The 24770-nt window shown below is 38.9% G+C and overlaps 1 protein-coding gene and 1 long non-coding RNA gene across 4 annotated transcripts; one reads left to right on the plus strand and one right to left on the minus strand.

Annotated features, from left to right (window-relative positions):
- Positions 1 to 24726, plus strand: LOC6039606 (kelch-like ECH-associated protein 1B). Its single transcript, XM_038256076.1, is given in 6 exon segments — positions 1 to 71; positions 21562 to 22186; positions 22255 to 22707; positions 22709 to 22938; positions 23000 to 23403; positions 23406 to 24726. Coding segments are annotated over 6 exon segments (2586 nt in total). The 5' UTR covers positions 1 to 15; the 3' UTR covers positions 24224 to 24726.
- On the minus strand, positions 4418 to 10587 carry LOC119767464. Of its 3 annotated transcripts, none has more exons than XR_005277536.1 (4): positions 10329 to 10587; positions 9827 to 10246; positions 5262 to 5440; positions 4418 to 5207 (listed from the first exon to the last, which is right to left on the minus strand). It is a non-coding gene; the product is annotated as an uncharacterized LOC119767464 (long non-coding RNA). The 3 variants fall into 3 exon arrangements; XR_005277530.1 differs by having other exon boundaries at positions 10281 to 10345; XR_005277533.1 differs by lacking the exon at positions 4418 to 5207 and having other exon boundaries at positions 5259 to 5440; positions 10281 to 10345.
- Positions 24727 to 24770: the final 44 nt, after the last annotated feature.

The raw sequence follows: 24770 nt of genomic DNA on the forward strand, positions 1-24770 counted from the left end.
ACGCTCGAGACCAAGATGGACGGAAGAGTTAGAAAGAGTCGTCGCGAGTTAGATCCGTTCACCAGCTTGAGTTATGTAAAAATAGCGAGAAGGGGCCTTGAGGACTAGGGAACTTTGATTATGTTCGTCGGGGTTGGAATTGTGCCCCGTGGCCAGCAGTGACGACGTCGGTGCAGGGTGCCCCGTGGCACCAGCAGCTATTCTTCACGTACATTCGCACATGACTCGGCAACTTCTACGGAATAAGTCGTGCACCGTGTGTGAACGGTGGAGAGTTGCGGGCAAAGTTCGTTCTACGCTGCGCGAGTTTGGCAAATTATTTCATCATCCGAATTTGAATTTTGCATGGAATGTGAAACCTTAAAAAGTTGTCATGTTAAAGTCAAGAAGTGGTCCAAGCTGAGCCGCGAGTGACGCACTTACAAGCACTTCCTGATTCATTCAACATGCAGGGTGGGCGGAGGGTGTTGCAACACACCATGCAGCTGACGATGACGACGAGGGTGATGGTAGCACAGCGCAATGTTTACATTTTACTGTAATTAATCTGCATTCGGGTTTGTCTTTCAGACCTGACTGAAGCCATACAATTGGTTGAAAGTTACCATCTCATGCTCATTCAGGGAATTTTGTTCGTATTGACATTTCTTTTTACCTTGTTTTTTTTTTACAACCCGTACAATGTATCGTACGCGATTGTATTCTCAAGGTAGCACCGTCGATGGGGGTGAAGTAGAGAATCTCTGATCTGATCATCTAGGGAACTCTAATATATTAGGTTTTACGCCGACTCGATTTGGAAATTAGAAAAGAGTGCACTGTTTACATGGACATGGACAAGACCATGTAAACAGTGCACACGAGCTGTCAAATGACGTCACGGTGTAAAACCTAATAGCCGTTTCAGAGATAAATGGCATTGTATAAAGCACATTAGCGCGGTAAATTCATGTCGTATGACAGGAGTCGGTTTTGACAGCTGAACGAAAGCGGTTGTTTTTTCTGCTGTTTTCGTTGCGCGGCATTAGATTTTACAGCGTGACGTCACGAGCGCACACGCACACACATTTTTACTGAGACACACGGGCAAAAAATGTAAACAGTGCAGCCAAGCTGTCAAATTTCTAACCTAGAAACCGAGTCGGCGTAAAACCTAATACACTGAAAGAAAGGCGCATAGCAAAATCACATGTTTTACACGTGAATCTGCCCCATACGGCTTTGCTTGTGATTGCCACGTGCAAATCACTTCGAAAATTCTGAACGCGTGACGCGGTAAATTCAACAGCAAAACACGTTAACCTCATGTGACGATGCACATGAATACGCAATGCTTGTCTCATTAATGTTGAATGGTTTTGTAGTGTAAATCGAATAGTTTTCCATTGGTTTTCAAATGAGTAAAATAATGAGAGGGGTTTTCTTATCATGTATTTATTTTTTGTTACGGTTTCAATTATAAATAGCTTTTTTGCAATTCCGCTGTGAAACTGTCAACTTTTCCTGTCCTTCTGAAGAAATGAAACGGCCTACTTTTTCATACCAAAAATAACAGAATCGAATAGCAACACTTTTCAAAATAAATGCTGAAAAGTTCTACTTTTCAGCACTGAAAAGAGTGCTGAAAAGTTGAACTTTTCAGCACTTGTTTCGAAAAGTAAAACTTTTCAACATTTTTTTTATTGAAACGATTTATTGGAAAAATACATGAAAATCTTACTTAAAATTTCACTCAATGGGTGTTTTTCGGAATTGCAAAAAATATTGTATGGAACTCGTTGCAAAACTTGATTTTTTCAACACTCGTCGTATTTATCTAACTCGGTGAACCTCGTTGGATAAATGTACGACTCGTGCTGAAAAAAATCTCTTTTTGCAACTTGTTGCATAAACTACTATTATTTAATTTTTTTATGTAAATTACATAAGTCACACATTTCACTTCACTGACTGGCGTTGTGTTGATCTATCGGGAAGTTCGTGCACCGAGGCACTCAAGAAGTACGTCCTGCCGAACCGGAGAATCACCAAGATCAGGTCGTTCGGAATCGGGTTAAAGCTGGCCGAGCAAAATGGCACCAAGACAATCATTTTGTTCTTCTCGATCCAATAGCTCGCAGATCCGTAGCCGCCCCTGTTGTTCATGATAAATCTAAAGAAACACCGGCACCTATTGCAATCTGTAGTCCGGGCTAACAGATTCGGATCAGGAGCTGATTCCGAAGAGGACCTCTAGCCGGATCTTCTGGAAAAATAATAAGCATTAATTTCAAACAGCTCTATTGTTTCTTTTGCTTTTACCTGTAAGAAATGCACAATTATTCAAAAATAATCTCAGGAAACTTAATTTTTGGCCATCTTAATAATGGAAAGTTTTTCGCCACATTTCAATTTGACGTGTTTTTCACTATAAAATCAAAGGAAATGTCGAATGGGGCAAATCGATATGAAATTCATTTGAATCTAAAGTGAAATGCAGGTGAAACAAGAATGAATGAATACGCTTATGATCAGCTGGTTTCAAATGGTTTTCAAGTCCATTTGACATGTAAAACATGTGCGGTTCAAAGGAAAAGCACATGATTTTATTGTGTAGATTTTTGGAGACTCTCACGTGGAAAATCACTTGAGATTGCTATGTTGGTTTCTTTCAGTGTAGTGCTTACACATGGAGGCGGAAGAGTCCTCCGATGGGGACGAGTTTCGTTCCTTAAATGAAACGAGGAAGCGGGAGAAGACCAGCGGCGGAGTCGTTGTCTTCTCAGCAACAACAAGTTAAGCCCGCTGGTGGAGAACAACAATGGTAACCCAGCCGGGAAAGAAGGCGTCCCACCTGTTCCAGTGGCCAAGAAACCAACGCCTCTGGTAGTAAAGGATACGAGCTACGCCAAGCTTAAGATTGAAATGTTGTCGTACACAACCAGACCAAGTTACAAGCTGACTTGCGTTTGGGATCAAAATGCTTTGTATCTCCGAGGACCGTTTTGAAACCGCGCGGGCCCACTTGATTGCGAACAAAGTGGAGTTCTGTACCGAAGAGAAACGAGGCGAGCGGCAGCTCCGCGTGGTTGTCAGAGGACTTCCATCGGCTTAACCTGAATACGTCAAGAAGTACCTCAAGGAATCGCACAACCTGGATACTGCAACCCCGTACGGGCCACAGCTGCCCCAAAGCGTGCGGATTTCATCCGGCGGCGGCATCAGGTTAAGGCAGCTTGTTTTATGCATTCTTGGTGCTTGGCCTTTTTTATTTTTTTTTGTAGCTTTAATTGTTGCGATATTCAAACTATTTTTTCCAATGCATAGAGCGTTTAAAATTTTACATGCATTTCTGGAGCAACATTTGAAAGGGGCGGTACGACATTGCTCTTGCGGCCTTTCATTACACGCGTTTGACTTCGACTACTACAAAACCTACAGTTAGTCGATAAACTAAAGAAATAAACTGAATTGAATTTTCTGCCACTTCCGGAACCCCTACGACCCTAATGGAATCCTGTTGTAATAACCATTTGCATGTGTCTGATTTTTCATACAATCAAAAATTAAATCTATGATCAGTGATAGGGGATTTGGAAGACGGGAAATGTTGATGCTCATCTTTTTTTCTAGGGATAAGGAAAATTCTTCACTGTTTTTTTCATGTTTCTAGTTTTGCTTGGAGTTGGATGATTTTTGGGAGGGCGAACGGTAACGACAAGCAGCTAAAAATTAACAATATCGGTAACGGGCAAATTTGCTACCCATAGCGGGTCGTAATTTGTGGATGACGCCTGTTATGATCTCAACCTAGGTAAATTTCGCATTAAAGAGGCACTAAAATTAACACCCCTTGCAGAACAAGAAAAAAAAATCCGCAGATTGTAGCCATAAATGATGACAACATTCGCGTCCATCTTGAACGTCCATGCTTTAAAACAAGCATTTTAACGTAGGTCTAAATAAGTCTGAACGCGTATGAGATAAGTAGTATATGCAAGCCCGAGCTAAGCTTAGTACAACACTGCTCCTCACGCACACGTGTTTACGTCCGCCGGTACTTGAAACACATCTAGCCGTTTTGCTCTGTGAATGTAATTGTGTTAAAACCAACTCCACCGCGCGATTAGTCTGGACATAAGTCGCAGTTGCGTCCAGCTGTTGGTCAATGTTTTGTTTGCTTCCATTTGAACGTTTGTATGGGTGTCCAATAGCCGGACGGGCTGAACGCGATACGCGAACGTCATCAACTTGTTAGTCTGAGGCCCCTCCGCAGCCTGAACGAAACGGAATTGTTTTCAAACTTGCTGATTCATTCATTAAACCCTCCGCTGCCCAAATACGAACGAGTTTCGAACTGTTGGTTGGTGCTAATCGTCTCCAAACAGGTTTAGCATTTCTCCCATGGCCCTTTATTGTTGTCTAACGTGGGCGACCACATCGCATGGTGATTAGAACAAAATATAGGCGTTTTAGATTTAGTAAACTTGAACTGTATTTTTCATGTTTTAATAATAATTTTCCATTTCAATTCAATTTTTATTGGTGAGATAAGATCTTTGTAGCACATTACTGAGTTTAAGAGTCCCTTTCAGCTGCGTGTTACATATTAAACCATTTTGGAACAATAGGGTCTTAAAGCCATATGTTAATTTTTATCATTTTTTTTTATTGTATCGAAAAATTATATTGAATAAAAATATATTGAAAAATGACAAGACAACATTTATCAATGGTCCCTTTGGAACGAGCTGTCAATTATCTTGCTTTATGTCAAGAAGGGCCGCGAAGTTATTTTGTTTAAATTGAACATAATCTTGTGGTTAATAATATCACCAATTAAGGCTTAATTTTAGTATCAAATTGGTTTTAATTAAGGAAGTATCGAAATTAAGAGAAAACTTACTTAAATTACAAGGGAAAGGAGATAGCAATAGATAAAGCTCATAATTAGATCACAGTAGTCTATCCTCTGTAGATGTGTTTAATCATCAGCTCCCCGAGGGCCAGGAATTGATCTGCCTTGTTACGACAGGTCCGAAACCGTGTCATCATCTTCCCTGGTGACTTTTTGCTGGACCGCATTGCCGCTACACGCTGATCGCCCCGTGCACTGCACCCACGATAGTTGCTGGTATGGCTAGCTTCACAGTTGGCGCACTTGATGCGCGCTTTGGTTTGCTCTGCATTGTCTCCCAAGTCCGCTTTTTGGGGCAATGCACACGCCTCTGAGTGATGCGTTTATTAATATTTTTGTGAAGAAAGATATTGCTTGCTTTTACTTGAAACAATGACACTCCTTTATATTTCATTCATTTGTAACATTAATTCGCTGCATACGTTTCTTTTTACGCCTGAGAACTAAAGGTAAAACGGTTATTTTTTTAAATAAACTAGTTTACACGTAATGTTTACTTACCATGTATGTTATACTTTTATACTTCTTTTGGACCCTGGCCGTCTGAAACCATTTGTTTTAAATAATGTTTTATTTTAATGCAGATGTTTTCAGTTTAGATATCTTAAGGTTGTTGAATTTGAAAAATTATTCTTGAGCATATTAAACCTCTATTCTATCTCCAGGGTTGTTGCGGACGGCGCGGATCGCGCGGATGGCGCGGATCTGGCGCGGATTTACTGGCTAATTTTGCTCAGGCGCGGATTTCGCGTGGATAGCAATTTTGATAAACAAAATAATTGAGAACGATAGAATTTCTTTCAAATCACAAAGGAAAATATTATTAGGAATTAAATGAATTCATTCTTTTTCGTTGAGTGCAAAAACATCAATTTCTAAGAAGTTGTAAATGAAGAAAATTTTCTTCTAATAATTATTGATTTTTGTTATACAAATTTAACATAACATTAAAACTCATTATTTTTAAAACATCTACTGAACAATTCATATAAATGACAATTTTATTAAAATCAAAATAACAAAATTCGAAAAATTACAGAATTTCAAAAATTTGAAGCTATGAAGTTTTTTCAATATAAAAATTGAAATTTTTAAATTTTTGATTTATTGAAAAATGAAAAATTCTGTTGCCACTCTGATTCAGGTAGAATTGATTCTACTCCCAATTATCACAACATGACGAAATCCACTTATCAATCTGCTAAAATCTCCGTCTAAAAGCGAAATGTAATGTTAAAATTAAAAAAAAAACTGGAATTCAACAATTTGAAATTTCAGAATTAGCATATTCAAATAATAAAAAAGAATAGAATTCATAATTTGAAATCGCCAAAACTAACAGAATCAAAAAACGTAAAAAAGTACGAATTATTAAATTGAAAAATTACAAAAATATTACAATAGATTTTTGTTATTTTTGATTTTTTAAGAATGTTTTTAAGTTAACAAATTATATTATTATTAAATTATTAAATTACAAAATTACTTAATTATTAATCTATATATATAAAAAATTTCAACGGTTTTGTTCGAACGCAAATCAGTTCAATACGTCAATCGAGGTGCTCTTTGTTGCATTTGGTTACGTCGGATCGAGGTGCTCTTTGTTGCATTTGGTTCGTATAAGCCCAAGGAAGTTTCTTACGCCAAAAGTGGCAACTTTGGCCACTCTGGAACCGATTCCGGAAAATCTGCAGATTGTATGGAAAAAGTTGCGTAAAATCAAATTTTGATCATAGGAGGCTGAACAAGGAAAAAGCTAAAAACGTCAACAAGCGAAAACAGGAAAAGACGAATTTTTTCGGGCAAGGCTTGTTTCAATATAAAAATTGAAATTTTTAAATTTTTGACTTAGGCCGATGCAAATATTTAAAAAAGTTTTTGTCCCTCGGCCCTGGCCGAGGTCAAGGGGGGGGCAAAAAAATAAAAAAAATATAAAAATTTAAATAACAAGCCATAGTCTTCACATTTAAATGAAAAAAGTGTTTTAAAATACATTTTACACTAGTTCAGTTGTTTTGCAATCTCTAGTTTTCAAAAAATCTAAGATCTGACAAAAATAAAAATTGTATCGAAAAAAAAGATTTTGCATCGAAAATTTTCAAAAAAATTTAAGATTTTTTAATAAACCCAAACATGCTAAAAATGATTTTAAACGCAGAAGAATGTATTTTAATTTGATTTCAGCTGGTTGCACTTGAGTTTTCATTGAAATTTTGAAGTTTATTGTAAAAATATTTTTTTTGCCCCCTGATTTTTCGGGCCAATTTTGAAGGGGGGGGGGGGGGGGGTGACAAAAACTTTTGAAAATATTTGTACCAGCCTTATTGAAAAAATGAAAAATTCTGTTGCCACTCTGATTCAGGTAGAATTGATTCTACTCCCAATTATCACAACATGACGAAATCCACTTATCAATCTGTTAAAATCTCCGTCTAAAAGCAAAATGTAATGTTAAAATTAAAAAAACTGGAATTCAACAATTTTTAATTTCTGAATTTGCATATTCAAATATTCAAATAATAAAAAAATAGAATTCATAATTTGAAATTGCCAAAACTAACAGATTCAAAAAACGTAAAAAAGTACGAAGTATTAAATTGAAAAATTACGAAAATATTACTATTGATTTGATTTTTTTATTTTTTAAGAATGTTCTTAAGTTAACAAATTTCATAATTATTAAATTACTTAATTATAAAATTATTAAATCATCAAATTATTAAACTATTAAATTATTAAATTATTCAGTCATTAAATTATCAAATTATTAAATTATTACATTATTAAATTATTAAAATATTAAGCTATTAAATTATGAAATTACTAAATTATTAAATTATTAAATTATTAATAATTATTAAATTATTAAATTATTTAATTATTTAATTATTTAATTATTAAATTATTAAATTATTAAACTACTAAATTATTAAATTATTAATTTATTAAATTATTAAATTATCACTAGATTTTATAATTTGGTGATTTATTTTATATTTAAATTATTTTTAAATTTTTGAATTTAATTTTTTTTCCTGAGTTTGTTTTCAAAGCAACGATATTCAAAGTGTTACAAAAAATGCTAATTTTGTTTCAGAAATGGTAAAAAAGGTTGGGTTATGAATCAACAACTGATCAACGGTACTAATCCAAATGCTTTCTGTATTATTCTTTTTTCGTTTGAAATTCTGCCCAAAAAAATCCCGACAAGTTTGCAACTTATTAAAATGTATCTGAAATTTTTATATTCAATTTTATTAACACATTCTGCTATCACCTTTCTTGACAATCCTTTTTTTCAGTTTTTTAGATGTCTGTATCCACTTTTAATAATTCATTTCATCATTGGAAAAACATTGAGGCTTCCGACAATTATTGTCAGAGTTATTGCCATTTTAGAGTGTGACGTCTTATTTTTACCTTATTTTCTCTTATCAAATAGGGGATATTCTCGTTTTTTTGGCAGATAAGACACTCGCTCCTCACCCCATCCAATAAGCCGATTTTTACTATTTGAACAACATATTTTGTAAAAGTGATGGTAGAAAATTGCTTGCTTACTTCCTGTTGAGCTAAATATGTATCACTCGATTACAGTTGAAAACGCTTTTATGAGCTGCAATCGAACGTCAAAGTGCTGATATGGCAACATAAGAGACACTACCATGGATATAGATGCTGTTCCCCTACTGAACATCAAATTCAAAGTCCCGGCTCGTGCTCGCTTGGTAGATCGACAAGTCGTCAAGTCGAACATCAAACACCAGTGCATTTACGCTTGCGCGTGAAAGTTTGTGAAGCATTTTACATATTCTGATATTTTTTTTTCATTTCAATTTACTTGTTCTGGACACTGAATGCTATACCATCATTAGTCATTGCCTAAAATGTGAAGGACACTATCTACGACCTTAACGGTACACATCAACCAGAGCTTTTGCACCAAGATTTTTGGCCCAGTGCATTCTTGTCAGATTAGAAAGGAGCGGCCGGAGATTAGAAAGGAGCGGCGGAAAGTATAGGAAATATAAATCTTGAAACTCTGAACATGAACGAAAAATCAAAGTCAGGGTTCGATCCCCCGTCCTTTGGATTGGTAAGCAAAAATGCTAAACACTATGCCTTCGCGACTTGGTGAGCTATGACTGTAATTAGGAATACTGTTACTATCAACTATATACGCGCTGGGTCCTTGTCCATAGGGGGATGGCGTCGCTATTTTTAGACCACGTTTTCCACTTTTTCTCCATCGAAACCGACTACTTTATCGACTTCATTTTGCTGGGCGAGATAGGACGCCGTCTATTTTAGACGATGACTCAGCATTTTTCCACTCTTGCACTTACAAAAACCAGATGGCAGCACGATGTAACGCCACGTCCCTATTTGACAAGGGTTCGGAAGTTCTAAATAACGTTTGAATCCGATTGGTCCAAACGTTCTTCAGGGCGGTGCTTGTCGATAAAGCTGAAGTACCTCGCGCTCGGCTAGCCAGCGTAGAAATGGGTTACCGAAGCCACTACAAGTGTTGCCTAGCTTTTGTGGTTCTATAGCTGTCAGAATAGAATACCAGGTTCGAGTGGTAGAAATGACAGTTCTTCCATAGTAAATACATTGTAGCAAAATCTGCTAGAATGGAAGTTTTCCAGTTTCGGGTTTTGATCTCCAGCTGACCTTTCTTAAACATGCATGCACACTTCACATGATCTTCCAGATTGTCAAAGACGTGCCAATTTCGTCGTAATCGTAATGTTATATTGCCAAAATACAACGTTTTTTTTAATTAACTTTGTGTGCCCAGAACGAGTTGGTAACTTTTTTTTCCGTCGCAGTCGCAAATTCCTTTCACGATATCGGCGTTTGGCCGGCCCCGGCCTTAAGCCGTATCGCAACCGTGAGCATGACTTGCAAAACCTTCCCACACACCTCTATCCCCGCCGCACGCTTCTCCTCCTCTACACCTCGAGCGCGTTGGCAGTTTCTCTGCGCGTCTTTCTTCCGTCTGTTTAGCTACACCTTCATCGGCTGTTGTTGTTGTTTTTGGTGGATGATCATGGTGGCGTTGATGACTACGCTGTGACGAAGCCATTCCCCGTAATCCACTTCTGCACTACAACGATCGATCATCGTGCTAATCTTTCTCTCCCTTTCTGATCTCATGCTCTCTACCTCGTGGTCAATCAACGGTACGTAGTCAACGGCACATGGTCTTTTCTCTGGTGTACGTGACCGCATCAGGGTCGTTTCAGCCAAATCTCGATCATTCGCCAGCGGTTTGCAACTCTGGATGACTTTGGGGTTCTTCTGCTCTTCTACCTTCACTGGAACCCGCCGGAGAAACTGAAACTGAGGACAGAGAGAGAGAGGGTGGGGCAGTAACCACCGGAACGATTCGGCCCAAAAATCTGTACGCGCGCTGCCAACCTACCGGTACAAAGTACACAACCAAACTGTAACAACATCGTTGTTGTCAGCATGAGTCGATACTTTTCGGTTCCTTCCAAACACCTTCCCAACCTGCTGCTGGGGTATCCATCCAAGGAGGCGGCGGTGGCGACGCCGACGACGTCATCGATTAGAGCGTTTCTTCGCTTGTGACCTGAGGTGCTAGCGAGCGCCGCTTGCTTGGATCTACCCAACAACTACATTCTGCAGTCTTGGAGCTTGGAGCTCTATGAACTAGGGGCGTCACATCGCGTGACTAGTGTGCGTGCCAGTCGGCGCGCGATCTCCCATTGCAGACGCGCGTCCGAAACGCAAAAAGTCTTATGACGTCAGTCAAAGTCACAAAGCCGGCGCAGCAGCAGCGTCTTGATACACAGATAAGCGGATGTGTTGGTATCAAACTGCTGTGGAAATGAAAAATTTGTCTGTATGATTAGTTAAAAAATACAGATCGCAAAACAATTTCAAATTTAAAACACCAATCAACAATCGCGCCCTTATTAGTTATTCATATGTGCGTACAGTGAGTCAAATATTTGTCCGTACCCCCCCGTACGGGAAATGTTTGTGATATAAAAGTACATAAAATTCGACTAAAGTGCCATGTTTTATACATCAATCGACGCGGCAGAATGTCCTCTTTAAGACACTGTCATTGGATTTGCAAAAAACTTTTTCTTGAAAAATACAAAAATTGTTTACTGAAAAAGTCAAAAAGAGGTCAAATAATTGTCCCCCTAGTAAAAGTACAAAATCTGATCGATTTAAGTGAATTCATTTATGAAATGTTGTTTCAGTGTCAAATACTAGTACCTTTAGCCAGTTTGTGACAACTTTGAACTTCTGATAAGTTTGTTTAGTTAATTTATATTAAAATTGATTAAATTTAGTTTTTAAAGTAAAACTTATCAAAACATTAGTTTATAAACAACTATTTTTATAAAATTGCTATTTTGTGTTGTAAGAGTCTCTATTGAACAAGTTTCAACAATATTTGTTCGAAATATACATTGTTTTCATCTTTTATTGACATTTTCGACCAAAATACTGTTTCGGAACAATACCGTTAAACAATCCGGATTGTCCCGGAACCGGTTTTCGGTTTTGTGGTGAGGAGGACAAACCCACCTCTTGCAATTTAAAGCATCCAATTTCGTCCACTACAGATTACGAGTCCCTAGTCTGAAATTTGAAATTTTCAAATTCCCCAAGCAAAACATTCTGACCCAGAACGGTACAGAAATTCTCAGCACGGAAAGTGAAAATTTCAAATATTCAGACTAGGGACTCGTAATCGGGCTGTAGTGGACGAAATTGATGCTTCAAATTGCAAGAGGTGGGTTTTTGTCCTCTATCTGATCACCACAAAATTTCCTCCGAGGGTTGAACCGGTTCCGGGACAATCCGGATTGTTTAACGGTATTGTTCCGAAACAGTATTTTTGGTCGAAAAATGTCAATAAAAAGATGAAAACAATGTATATTTTGAACAAATATTGTTGAAACTTGTTCAATAGAGACTCTTACAACACAAAATAGCAATTTTATAAAAATAGTTGTTTATAAACTAATGTTTTGATAAGTTTTACTTTAAAAACTAAATTTAATCCAATTTTAATATAAATTAACTAAACAAACTTATCAGAAGTTCAAAGTTGTCACAAACTGGCTAAAGGTACTAGTATTTGACACTGAAACAACATTTCATAAATGAATTCACTTAAATCGATCAGATTTTGTACTTTTACTAGGGGTACGGACAATTATTTGACCTCTTTTTTTTACTTTTTTCAGTAAACAATTTTTGTATTTTTCAAGAAAAAGTTTTTTGCAAATCCAATGACAATGTCTTAAAGAGGACATTTTGCCGCGTCGATTGATGTATAAAACATGGCACTTTAGTCGAATTTTATGTACTTTTATATCACAAACATTTCCCGTACGGGGGGGTACGGACAAATATTTGACTCACTGTATGTGGTCCAATCCAATTCCCGATGGCCGGCAGTGAAATGATGGGGAAGTATAGTTTGTATCAGACTTTGATTATGTTGATGCAGCTTATCTCAGTCGCCCTGCTTTCAGTTACACGTTTCAGAATGGCAGACAATCTGGCGTTGTCCGGCCCCGCCTAAAAAATATACTGGGACCGGATATGTCCTCGATCTATTTTAAAACTAGTGGTAAATAATGACATTTTTGTTTTTTTTGTTTTTAGCTTGATCTCACTGAGAGATACGATGTTCTTATGAAGACCAGCTTGAGAGTCACCAGACAGAACACTCGCAGAACTAGCATTTAATTCCTATTGTTTAGGAATTTTGCAACAAATGTTTTCAAACGTTACTTAATCCACCTTTAGGTGGTTGGTGCCTTCCGCTCATTTATAGAGTTATCCAACCCCTTCCCTAACGTGATCGCAGCACCCAAGAGGTCCTAATAAAAATAAGTTATGACTATAAAAAAACAAACAAGCTACATAAAGACTATTTGTCTAGAACATACAGATACCGCGTTTTAAGAAAATGGCATCCCTTTAAACGGCTTTTTCATGGTGATCAGACCCGGCTTTGAGGTTATGTTGAAAATCATCCTTTTTTGTAGTCGTCTAAAAAGATTTTTTTTGTCATTACTTTGCAACGACAAAATGAAACTGTACAATGTTCAATACCAAGCTGCAGGACCTGAAAGTGAACCGAAAGTGGACCACATCCGGACAAAACTCGTTCAGCCATAGCCGAGAAAATCAAGTGCATATTTTTGATCAACATCCCCACACACGCACAGACATTTGTCCAGAATTTGATTCTGAGTCGATAAGCATAAATGAAGGTGAGTCTAGGTGGTCAATATATTAGTTACAAATTTAGCAACGAGTTCCATTCAACGTTTTTTGCATTTCCGAAAACATGTGATTTGGCATGGGGTTTTCAGTTATGGTTAATTTTGAGCACATAGGTACGTTGCAAACTTGTTTTCTGATTTGATTTGATTTTTCTTACGAAACACCAATTTCAAAAATGCCAAACATCTGCACGTCCTTCAAATTTAAAAGAAATGATTCAACTTAAATAAAAAAAATAAAAAAAGGTGTCAAAGCTCACGGTAATTTTTCGGAAAATGAAACTGTTTTTGAGCGTCAACAAAATTGGGTTTGATACTCAGATAACGTTTTCTCAGAAAAAATTAAGTACTAAGACCCTACCTCGAATTAGTTTTCAAAAAGCCGTAAGAGCCATTGGTAAACAAAGTCCTTTTTGCATCGGTATTCGACCTACTTTAGAAAAACCAATATCAAAAATGCTTCAGATTGTTCAACTACACGTCCTCCAAGTGCCCCAAACTTAAAATAAATTAAATTTTGTATCATTTTCGAGAAAAACGAAAATTAGTGTCAGAGGTCACGATGGCTCTTACGGCTTTTTGAAAACTCACCCGAGCTATGTAAATTTTTATGTACAACGGTAAAAAACAAGCTTAAAAACCATTTCTGATCAAATTGACAAGACAACATTTTTTTTGATGGATCAACTATGGTCCCCTTGGAACGAACTGTCAAGCAGGACCTTTTCTGTCAAGAAGGGCCGTGAAGAAAAAATTTCAAAATTGAATTAAAAATCCATTTTAAATTCTTTGCGGTTGATTAAATGGTCATTGTGCTCAAAAAATAAGCTCTATCGCTGTAATCAATAATATCAGCAATCTTAGCTTCATTTTAGGACCCAATTGAAGCTATTTTCAATGGTAAAAAAAAGTTTATTCAAATTCGACTTAGAAACAAGAAATTTTGGAAACCTTTTCGAAAAAATGCCAATCAATTAATAAAATTGGTTTCAGGCTAAATAGTTGTTTTACAGTCAAACACGGTTGGTGGGGAAATTACATTTTAAATGAGAGTAATCATTAAAAATATTTGAACTAGATTTGTCGAACTCAAGTAACTTTACGAAAAAAAAAACAAGTTTTAACGGTGATTGGCGATAGTTTCCCCATTTCAATCCGCCCAACTTACCAGATAATTCGAGGCTAATTCCAAGCCCAACTCTCCAAAATTGTGCCAGATCATGACTATCGAGCATTTTCGTGGCTGTTTTTGGCATTACGCAACCCAACTAAAAACTACGTGACCACGGACAAGTGTGTTTTGCGTTGTTCTAAATTTCGCCTCTTCCCAACGCTGCCCCTTACCGCTGACGCGCGCAGGATTATCCAAGCAAAAGAGTCAATTAGTTTAGTTTAGATTAGTTATAGTTCCAGAGCCCCCACCCCACGTGCTGCGTCCGCTTGTCTGGGCCGCGTGACGATAAAAGCTCTTCGCAATTTTTGCCGACTCACGCTGATTTTATGGAGGTGTTCGGCGGCTTTGGGTTTGGCTGCATGACCGCTTCTTTAGCCACCTTTTGTGGGGCTCTGGAGTTTGCAGCAGCAGCAGCAGTTGGCTGGCATTTTATTCTGCACTGTTGGCCGGACACAAGGCCGACAACCGTCGACTTGCATGTGAAATGTTTTCAATAGAAATGGGCGCAAATGTTTTGGTACGTACTCGGTCAATGAGCCAAGGCTAGGATCGGTACTGTGATTCAACTGTATCATCAATAGTATGTAATTATCTGAATGGCTTTTTTTATAAACTCCGAACATATTTATTCCCACGATCGTTAGGGATTCAAACTTTTGTCATGTTTAGAATTGTCCAAACTTTAAAACACTCACTTCAGTTGTAGGAAACGATCGTCAATATATGCGGTTGGTCTGACGCCGGCTTTAAAATGTCAAAAACTCACACTTTTTTCGTATTTGACGGTTTGTCAAACTCGCAAGCAACTCAAAATGTATACAGGCCAACGTTTTTACAAACAAATGTAGGCAAACAAACCGACAAAGCAGGCAAATTACCAAACTGTCAAAATATGCAAGTTTGTTTGTTTGTTTGACATAGTCTAATACCCACTTGACGTAACGCTGTAAGACCTAATTGGGTCCTAAAATGAAGCTTGGATTGCTGATATTATTGTTTACAGCGATAAAGCTTATTATTTTGAGTACAATGACCCTTTGTACGACCACAAAGAGTTTAAAATAGATTTTTAAATCAATTTTGAAAAATTAACCTCGCGGTCCTTCTTGACAGAAAAGCTCCTACTTGACAGCTAGTTCCAAGGGGACCATAGTTGATCCATCGAAAAAATGTTGTCTTGTCAAAAAAAAAATTGCATTAAAATGGAAAAAAGTGATCAGAAATGGTTTTTAATCGTGTTTTTTACCGTTGTAGATTATAATTGACATAGGGCTTTAGTACCCAATTGCTCGAATACTGAAAAACGCTGCAATTCTCGCAAATATGCATGCTTTGATAAAAAAAAACATCACAATGAAACTTTTCTTCCTTTAGCTACAGACTGATATCCTCGACATCATAATGAATGTTGCCCTTTTGCTTGTGAATCGTACACAAATTCCGTTTCAAACGGATTGAGTTAACTAGGTTGTCGGGCCGATACAAAACGCCGCAAAAACAGCGTAACTCCACGTTGAAGTCTTATCGCTGATTTGTTTATTTCGGCGAACACACGAAAGCTTTTCGGGAAACTTTATTGGGTGTATTTTACGAATATTATCATGTATTTTAAACGAGCAATATCAAGAAGATGCTGAATAATGTTTAGAAATGTTTTTTGAAACAGAATTTATGTATTTTCTGTCATGTTTTTTTGCACCCAATCTTCACAAAAGAGTCCCATATTTTTGCATGTAAGACTCTTTACCGATCATGTACAGCATGAGTTTTGTTTTGATTTGACTGGAGCCAGCATTGCAGGCCAAGGATTGATACCTAAGAGCATGCAATGGCACTGACCTTGTTGCGTGCTCTTCGGTTGACGTCCACGTAAGGAACATCCTGGAAGGAGCGTAACTAACTACATCCGTAGTTCTGTTAGATCATCCGAATTATCTTGATCAGAACAGTATAGCTCTGGTTCCTTGCGAGTGTCCTATTTTCTTACCTCCACGTTGGCTTGGTTTTCATGATGACCTAGCTGGTGGCCTGTGGAAACGGATCGTAAACCTTTGACCACCGCGGGTCAGAGTCGAGACGGCTAAAAGAAAGGGGCGCAACAATGTGGAAAAGGGAAGTAATTTGTGATTGTAGACGGTATTGTTTTGATTCGCAGTATGTTGAGTCAACTGCTGTGGATGTACCTGAAACATCGCACAACGGGGTTTCTCTTCTTTCCGTTTTTATCTACCATTAGAGAGCCTGGAGCTTATTGGAGAACGGACATCTCAAGCCTGAAGTGCCGATCGAGGCACGGAGCTGTCAGACGGAGGTGCCTATCGAGCAAAATCCTTTGTCTTTTGCTCGATTGGTACCTCCGTTTGACAGTTCTCGTGCTTCGATTGGTGCTTTGGTTTGGGATGTCCGTTCTCTAATAGGATCCAGCCTCTCTATCTACCATCTATATTCTGTTATTTTCTTGATTCTCTTATTTCTCAACGTTTTTCCACTCTATTTACTCATTGATGCTGCTGTAACAAACTGTCTGTTTTCCCTTAATTTGGCAGCGATTTATTTTGTTGTTAATTTCTTTATCTACTTCATCAATTACTATCTTTCTTTTACTATTGATTCTTCAAATAGTTTATTTCTTTCACGGTCCATTGGTTTCAATCTTCAACCTTTTCTTCAAACAAATGAGGTTCGAGCCCTTACTCAATTTTTGGAATGATCAAAGAATAAACACAAATATTACTATTGTACTTTTGAAAAACTTTTATAAAATGCTTAGGACCAAAATATTGTAACAAAACACCGCGACAGAAGAAATAGCAACAGATAAACACGACTCAACAATAGGGAAGATTTCAGGAGAAAACAATACACAGTAAATCACAATAAGTTTTTGAATTCAAACTAAAAATAAAACAGTTTTTGCTTTAATGAAAGTTGATAGGCACACTATAAATGGTTAGGCGCTTATACTTACATCAAACCCTACTTAATGTACCACCCCCCGGCCGAGTTAAAATGCGTAACCGGAAAAGAAGGTGTGCATGCCTGGCACGAACACTCAAAGCGTGTTCTAGCGTGCTGCTCGTACTGACTCAGAGCAAGGGTGAGATGTAGGTGTAAGGGCAGTGCGTGTTCGTCGGGAACCTAGTGCATAAGATCGGTCAAGGCCCGTTCTTACACTGAAAATTGCGAATTGCGAATTGCGATTTGACTGGAGCCAGCATTGTCAAGTCTTATCGCGCGCTCGAAATCGCCTTATCACCACTAAATCGTAAACGGCCAACAATGTTTTCAGCACATGTGGTTGTGTTCCAAGAAAAAAAAAGAACACAAACTGTAGTGTAGTACTTGTGTAATAAACACGCTGTACTTTCCTTCACCTCTGATTTCACGTTATCACTCATTTTCGACCACAGACACAGGCGATCGGATTGCGTGCGCATGTTTATTATGCTGGCATTATGTTATCTCTGTTTTAATATTTTTAATGAGAGCTTTCGTCTCTAAAAATAAGACTGAACCTCCCCAGCAAATAGTGCCAGATGAACCCGAATCGTGGCAAAGTTTATAAATGATGCACTCGCGCAGAAACCCCCACCTCCAAAATCGCTTATCTTATCAGGGTTTTGGGAAAAATTTGCTTTGTCATTTTGACGAAATCTCAATCTTTTGGGGCGCGACGCATTTTCGCCTTTCGCTCAACTGTTCTGGGAAACATTTTTGTTTATTACCTACTTTGAAACCTTGCAGGTTTGACTTTGATCGTTTGACAAATAAACGGGGTAGCTTTTGCCTTCCCCACTGTGGAAGTTGGTTACAAAATTTTGAATGGTCACATTTCGGTTAAAGTCACCTTTATTTAATAAACAACAACACTAAGGAAAGGCTAGAAAATTGGTCTTGATCCATTTAAATATCATGGTTACTCCTAGACTAAGCTTTTGTGATAAATCGACATTTTTTTGTGACAGTTGACTGAGCTCTTCTTTTGTTTTCGCTACGTCCGTCTAACATTGATACCGTGCTCTCGCTCACACACATCTTCTGAACGAATGCAATGTCACTGACACTGACACTGTTGATTGACTCTCACAATCTCTTTCATTCGCGCAGGGCTCTTTTGTTTGATTTTTACCGAAATTCCGATCAACTTCCTCGACTTCCTCATGATTTTCAATGTTCAAATATGAAAAATTTGTGATATTTTGCGATCTTTCCGAAAAAAGAATTTGCGACCAATATTTTGATTTTTTGAAAAAAAATAGTGTTGATTCGAAAGTTTATCGAGGTGATTATTGCATTCGATCGTAATTTCTCGTCTTACGATCGAGAATTCCAAATTGTTTTGAAATTTTTGCAATTTTTAAAATTTTCAAGATCTTTAAAATCTTTAAAATCTTTAAATTTTTTTAAAATTTTTGAAATTTTTGAAATTTTTGAAATTTTTGAAATTTTAAAATTTTTAAAATTTTTGAATTTTTGAAATTTTTGAATTTTTTAAATTTTTTGAATTGTTTGTTTTTTTTTGAAATTTTTGAAATTTTTGAAATTTTTTTTAAATTTTTTAAATTTTTGAAATTTTTGAAAATTTTAAAATTTTTAAAATTTTTAGCCGGGACCGTGGTGTAGGGGTAAGCGTGATTGCCTCTCACCCAGTCGGCCTGGGTTCGATCCCAGAAGGTCCCGGTGGCAAATTTTGAGACGAGATTTGTCTAATCACGCCTTCCGTCGGACGGGAAGTAAATGTTGGCCCCGGACTAACCTAAAAAGGTTAGGTCGTTAGCTCAGTCCAGGTGTAGGGGTCGTCTCCCTGGGTCCTGTCCTGGTGGAGTCGCTGGTAGGCAGTTGGACTCACAATCCAAAGGTCGTCAGTTCGAATCCCGGGGTGGATGGAAGCTAAGGTGTAAAAAGAGGCTTGCAATTGCCTCAACAATCAAGCCTTCGGACACCTGGTTTCGAGTAGGAATCTCGCAATCGAGAACGCCAAGGCAAAGCTGTAGAGCGAATAATTTAATTTATTTTTAATTTTTTTTAAATTTTTAAGATTTTTGAAATCTTTAAAATTTTTGAAATTTTTGAAATTCTTGAAATTTTTGAAATTTTTAAAATTTTTGAAATTTTTGAAATTTTTGAAATTTTTGAAATTTTTGAAATTTTTGAAATTTTTGAAATTTTTGAAATTTTTGAAATTTTTGAAATTTTTGAAATTTTTGAATTTTTTGAATTTTTTGAATTTTTTGAATTTTTTGAATTTTTTGAAATTCTTGAAATTTTAAAATTTTTGAAATTTCTGAAATTTTTGAAATTTTGAAATTTTAAAATTTTGAAATTTTGAAATTTTGAAATTTTGAAATTTTAAAAAAATTGAAATTTTGAAATTTTGAAATTTTGAAATTTTGAAATTTTGAATTTTAAAATTTTGAAATTTTGAAATTTTGAAATTTTGAAATTTTGAAATTTTGAAATTTTGAAATTTTGAAATTTTGAAATTTTTAAATTTTGAAATTTTGAAATTTTGAAATTTTGAAATTTTGAAATTTTGAAATTTTGAAATTTTAAAATTTTAAAATTTTGAAATTTTGAAATTTTGAAATTTTGAAATTTTGAAATTTTGAAATTTTGAAATTTTGAAATTTTGAAATTTTGAAATCTTTAAAATTTTGAAATTTTGAAATTTTGAAATTTTGAAATTTTAAAATTTTGAAATTTTTGAAATTTTAAAATTTTGAAATTCTAAAATTTTTAAATTTTAAAATCTTTAAAATTTTTAAAATTTTTGAAAATTTTTTTTTTTTGAAATTTTTAAAAATTTTGAAATTTTTGCATTTTTTTAAATTTTTAAAAACTTTATTTTTTGAAAATTTGAATTTTTTTTAAATTTTTAAAATTTTTGAAACTTTTAAAATTTTTAAAATTTTTGAAACTTTTAAAATTTTTAAAATTTTTGAAATTTTTGTTTTTTTTTTTTAATTTTTGATTTTTTTTTAAAATTTTTGAAATTCTTTTATTTTGAATTTTTTGAAATCTTTAAAATCTTTTAATTTTTTGAAATTTTTGAATACTTGAATTTTTCAAAACATGTATCGAGATTTTCTCGATCGTTAGTCGTAAATTTTCAATGGTAGATCGAGAAATTACGATCGAATGATCTCAATCTTCTATCGACAAATTACGACTTACCATCGACAAATTACAATCGTAATATTACGATCGAGAAATCTCGATCGTGAGTCGAAATATTACCATCGAAAGCAATAATCACCACGATAACTCGGTTAAAGTTTTTTTGCAAAACCTGGAAATTTCTGAAAAGTTGGCATTTTATGTCCCCTAAAACATATCAAAAAATAAAAAAGATTAAAAATAGTGTTTTTTGCAAATCAAGATTTAGTGACAAAAAGTTTAATTAAAAATCACCAAAAAAATTTACTGTGTATCATTTTTTTCAGTGTAGTCCTTATCCATACCTACAACTTTGCCGAAGACACCAAATCGATCAAAAAATTCCTTCTAGAGATACAGGTTTTTGAATTTTTGATCATTTTTGTATGGACAGCTGCCAAATTTGTATGGAAAATTATATGGACAAACTGATTATGCAAAATGGCTTCTTTGGGCATACCGAAGGCACCAAATAAGTTTCAGCCGGATTTAAAAATTCAAAAATTAAAATTCAAAAAAAAGATCGATTTCGTAGAGAACTGCTTATGTAAGGTACGCACATCGGAAGGAACCGGTCAAGAAAAAATTCAAATGGGCAGCATCGGTAGCGAAAGCAAGCCAGAGAGGGTGAAGAAAAGCCCCAAGAAAACGTTCCCTCTCATTTTTCTGCCGTTCGTTAAAGCTGTTTCTTGACCCCCTTTCTATTGAAGAGCATACCGGCCTTTAACATGGGCTGTCACAAACTTCAGACACACCGCCACCCCCCTATTCATGGGCGTAATTTTTGAACGAACCCTTCGGAGCGTTTGTTACGGTATGTCCACGCATGCTTCCCCCCCTGTTGATTCTGTGAAATGTGGTCCGCACACAGAATCTGTCTGCATTCGGAAATCGTTGTCGATGTCGCTCAGTTTCAGTCACTGACCGTTCCCCGTCCAAGCTCTGTTGATTTACCTCGTATTTATCCAACTCGTCAAGAATCGAAGGACTGTTTTTGTTACAGAAATCTACAATATTTCGTATTTTCTCTCTTCCGCCAACAGAGTTCGGTGCCAGAGCCTCTCGTTGGCAATGGAGACCGCAGCGGATTTCATCGACCACCTGAGCGACGCGGATGGCATAGCGTTCGGGGACGGCATCGGTTCGCACGGCCGGAGCGGCGGCGCAACCGGTGGCGGCGATGAAGAGCTCGGCGACATGACCTTCTTCATGTCCAACTATGCAAAGGAGGCACTCAAGATGATGTTCATGATGCGGTCGCACCACATGCTGACGGACGTGACGCTCGAGGTGGAACAGGAGACGTTCCAGGCGCACAAGGTTGTCCTGTCGGCGGCCAGTCCGTACTTCAAGGCGATGTTCACCGGTGGGCTGAAGGAGTGCGAAATGTCCCGGGTGAAGCTGCAGGGCGTGTGTCCGACGGCGATGGCGCGCATCCTGTTCTTCATGTACACCGGCCACATCCGGGTGACGGAGGTGACGGTGTGTCAGCTGCTGCCGGCGGCCACCATGTTCCAGGTGCCGAACGTGATCGAGGCGTGCTGCGCGTTCCTGGAGCGGCAGCTCGATCCGACGAACGCCATCGGGATTGCGAACTTTGCCGAGCAGCACGGCTGCGAAACGCTCAAGCAGAAGGCGAACCAGTTTATTGAGCGGAACTTTACCAAAGTGAGTTTGTTGCGACGTTGCGGCTTGCGGAATTGGTTGTAATTGACGCTTTTCTTTTCCTTTTTTAGATCTGCCACGAGGATGAATTCCTGGAACTATCTGTGATTCAGCTAATAAGTTTAATTAGGAAAGACGAACTGAACGTGCAGGCCGAGCGGGACGTGTACGACGCGGTGCTCAAGTGGGTCAAACATGACGAGGACAACCGGTACCCCAAGATGGAGCACATCCTGTACGCCGTGCGGTGTCAACTGCTGACGCCGAGCTTCCTCAAGGAGCAGATGAAGACGTGCAACGTGCTGCGAAGGGCGCCCGCCTGTCGCGAGTATCTGGCCAAGATCTTCGAGGACCTGACGCTGCACAAGCGACCGGCCGTGAAGGAGCGCAAACCCAACACCACGCGGATGATCTTCGTGGCCGGCGGCTACTTTCGACATTCCCTGGACATGCTCGAAGGGTACAACGTGGACGACAAGGTGTGGATCACGCTGCCCAAGCTGACGGTGCCCCGGTCGGGGCTGGGGGGCGGCCTTCCTCAAGGGGACGTTTTACGCGGTCGGCGGACGGAATAATTCGCCCGGCTCGTCGTACGACTCCGACTGGGTTGACCGGTACAACCCGATATCGGAGACGTGGGGACCGTGCTCGCCCATGTCGGTGCCGCGGAATCGCGTCGGGGTGGCCGTCATGGATGAGCTGCTGTACGCAGTTGGAGGGTCCGCCGGTTCGGAGTACCACAATACCGTTGAATAGTGAGTCGTGCTTAAGAACTTGGAATCAAGACATATTCTAACGGCTCTTCTCACCTTTCAGTTATGACCCCGAACTGGATCGCTGGACGCTCGTCCAACCGATGCACTCGAAGCGACTGGGCGTGGGCGTTGCCGTCGTGAACCGACTGCTGTACGCCATCGGTGGCTTCGACGGCCGGGAACGGCTCGCTTCGGTCGAGTGTTACCACCCGGAGAATAACGAGTGGACGGCGGTGCCTTCGATGCAGCACGGTCGATCGGGGGCGGGCGTTGCCGCGCTTCACCAGCACATCTACGTCGTGGGCGGTTTCGACGGAACGCGCCAGCTGGAGACGGTTGAGCGGTACGACACGGAGCTGCAAAGCTGGGAAATGGTTGCGCCGGTACGGATAGCTCGAAGTGCGCTCTCGTTGACCGTGCTGGACGGGCGGTTGTACGCAATGGGCGGGTACGACGGGCAGAACTTTTGGCGATTGTAGAGGTGTACGATCCGGCGACGAACGTGTGGACCGAGGGAACGCCGCTGACCTCTGGGAGGAGTGGGCACGCCTCGGCTGTGATATACACGCCGTCCTGCATCTCAAGCTACATGGAAAGTCTGAACATTAGCGAAGACGCCAAGAACGGAAAGAAGGGTGAACGGAGAACGGGAGGAGGTTCGGACGATGGTCCGACGAATCGGCAAGCGATGGAATGCGTGTCGTCTTCATCGTCGAACTCGCGGGGAGCCGGCCCTGGTGGACGGAGTTGCGCCGACAACATCCCAATCAACGTGCACGACGACTCCGAGCTAATGAACGCGCTGTGCACTCATGTCGAGGGCACCTGTCTCAAGATGCCGTACGTGATGACCCCGCCGGAAACGGTCAAGGAAGCGCCCAGCAGCGAGAGTGACTATGCCATGGAAACCGATTCTAGTCTGTGTGAGGAAGAAAGTGACGACCCGGAGTCGGCGGAGACGATCCCACTCGAGGGCGTTCCACCGCCGGAAGTCCCGCCCGTCAACGACTGCCAGCAACGATCGGTGCCTCGCAAGTCCAAGTGCTTAATCAAGCGGAAAGCGTCCGCCGTTTGGAACGACGAGCACTGCCCGCTGGTGCGACTGAAGCGACAAATCACCTGCTTCGTGTCTTCGATTGTGTCCCCGCCCTCGTCCTCGTCTGGTTGTTGTAACGGGTCAACAGCACAAGCAAAGGAACCGACGTCAGATCCCTCCACTGACTCATCCTCAAACGAAGCGACGCTTCGATCGCAAAAAGACCGCACGAAGGACACGTTCTCCTGACCATCAATCTGCACATTTCCACTCAAAATCAAACACATCCAGCCACAACAGACTGTGCGGACGACGTCGATCCATCTGCGGACCACATTCGCCTGATACAAATCCAACCAAGTTCAAATTGCAAAAACAAAATGAAAATCATCAACCAACATGTGCATTCCTCCCACACACACACACACTCGGTAAGCTCAATTCTTCGTTGCCGTTAGGCACTGTTGTAACTGCACCTTTCCAGCTAATATTTAAACGAAAAAAAAAATCAAATGGGAAAAATTTAATCGTTTTTCCCGAGCGTCGAATTAGTATGTAAGCCACCTTCGGAGAGTTGTGCCGCCCCGCGGGTCATTCCCATACTGTGTATGGGACTGGCGTAGCGCAAACTCACAAACACTTTATAAATGGGTCCAACACAGTCTTGTTTTATTCTTCGCGTTGGTGTCATAACCCTCTACCTGTAAATACCGCAACTCCGTGTAAATAAAACTGTTTCATACTATTTTAAACAGTCGGGCCTTTCGAATATTGAAAGAAACAACCCTCAATTTGA

Source organism: Culex quinquefasciatus, chromosome 1 (genome assembly GCF_015732765.1).
Source record: "Culex quinquefasciatus strain JHB chromosome 1, VPISU_Cqui_1.0_pri_paternal, whole genome shotgun sequence".
NCBI lineage: Eukaryota > Metazoa > Arthropoda > Insecta > Diptera > Culicidae > Culex > Culex quinquefasciatus.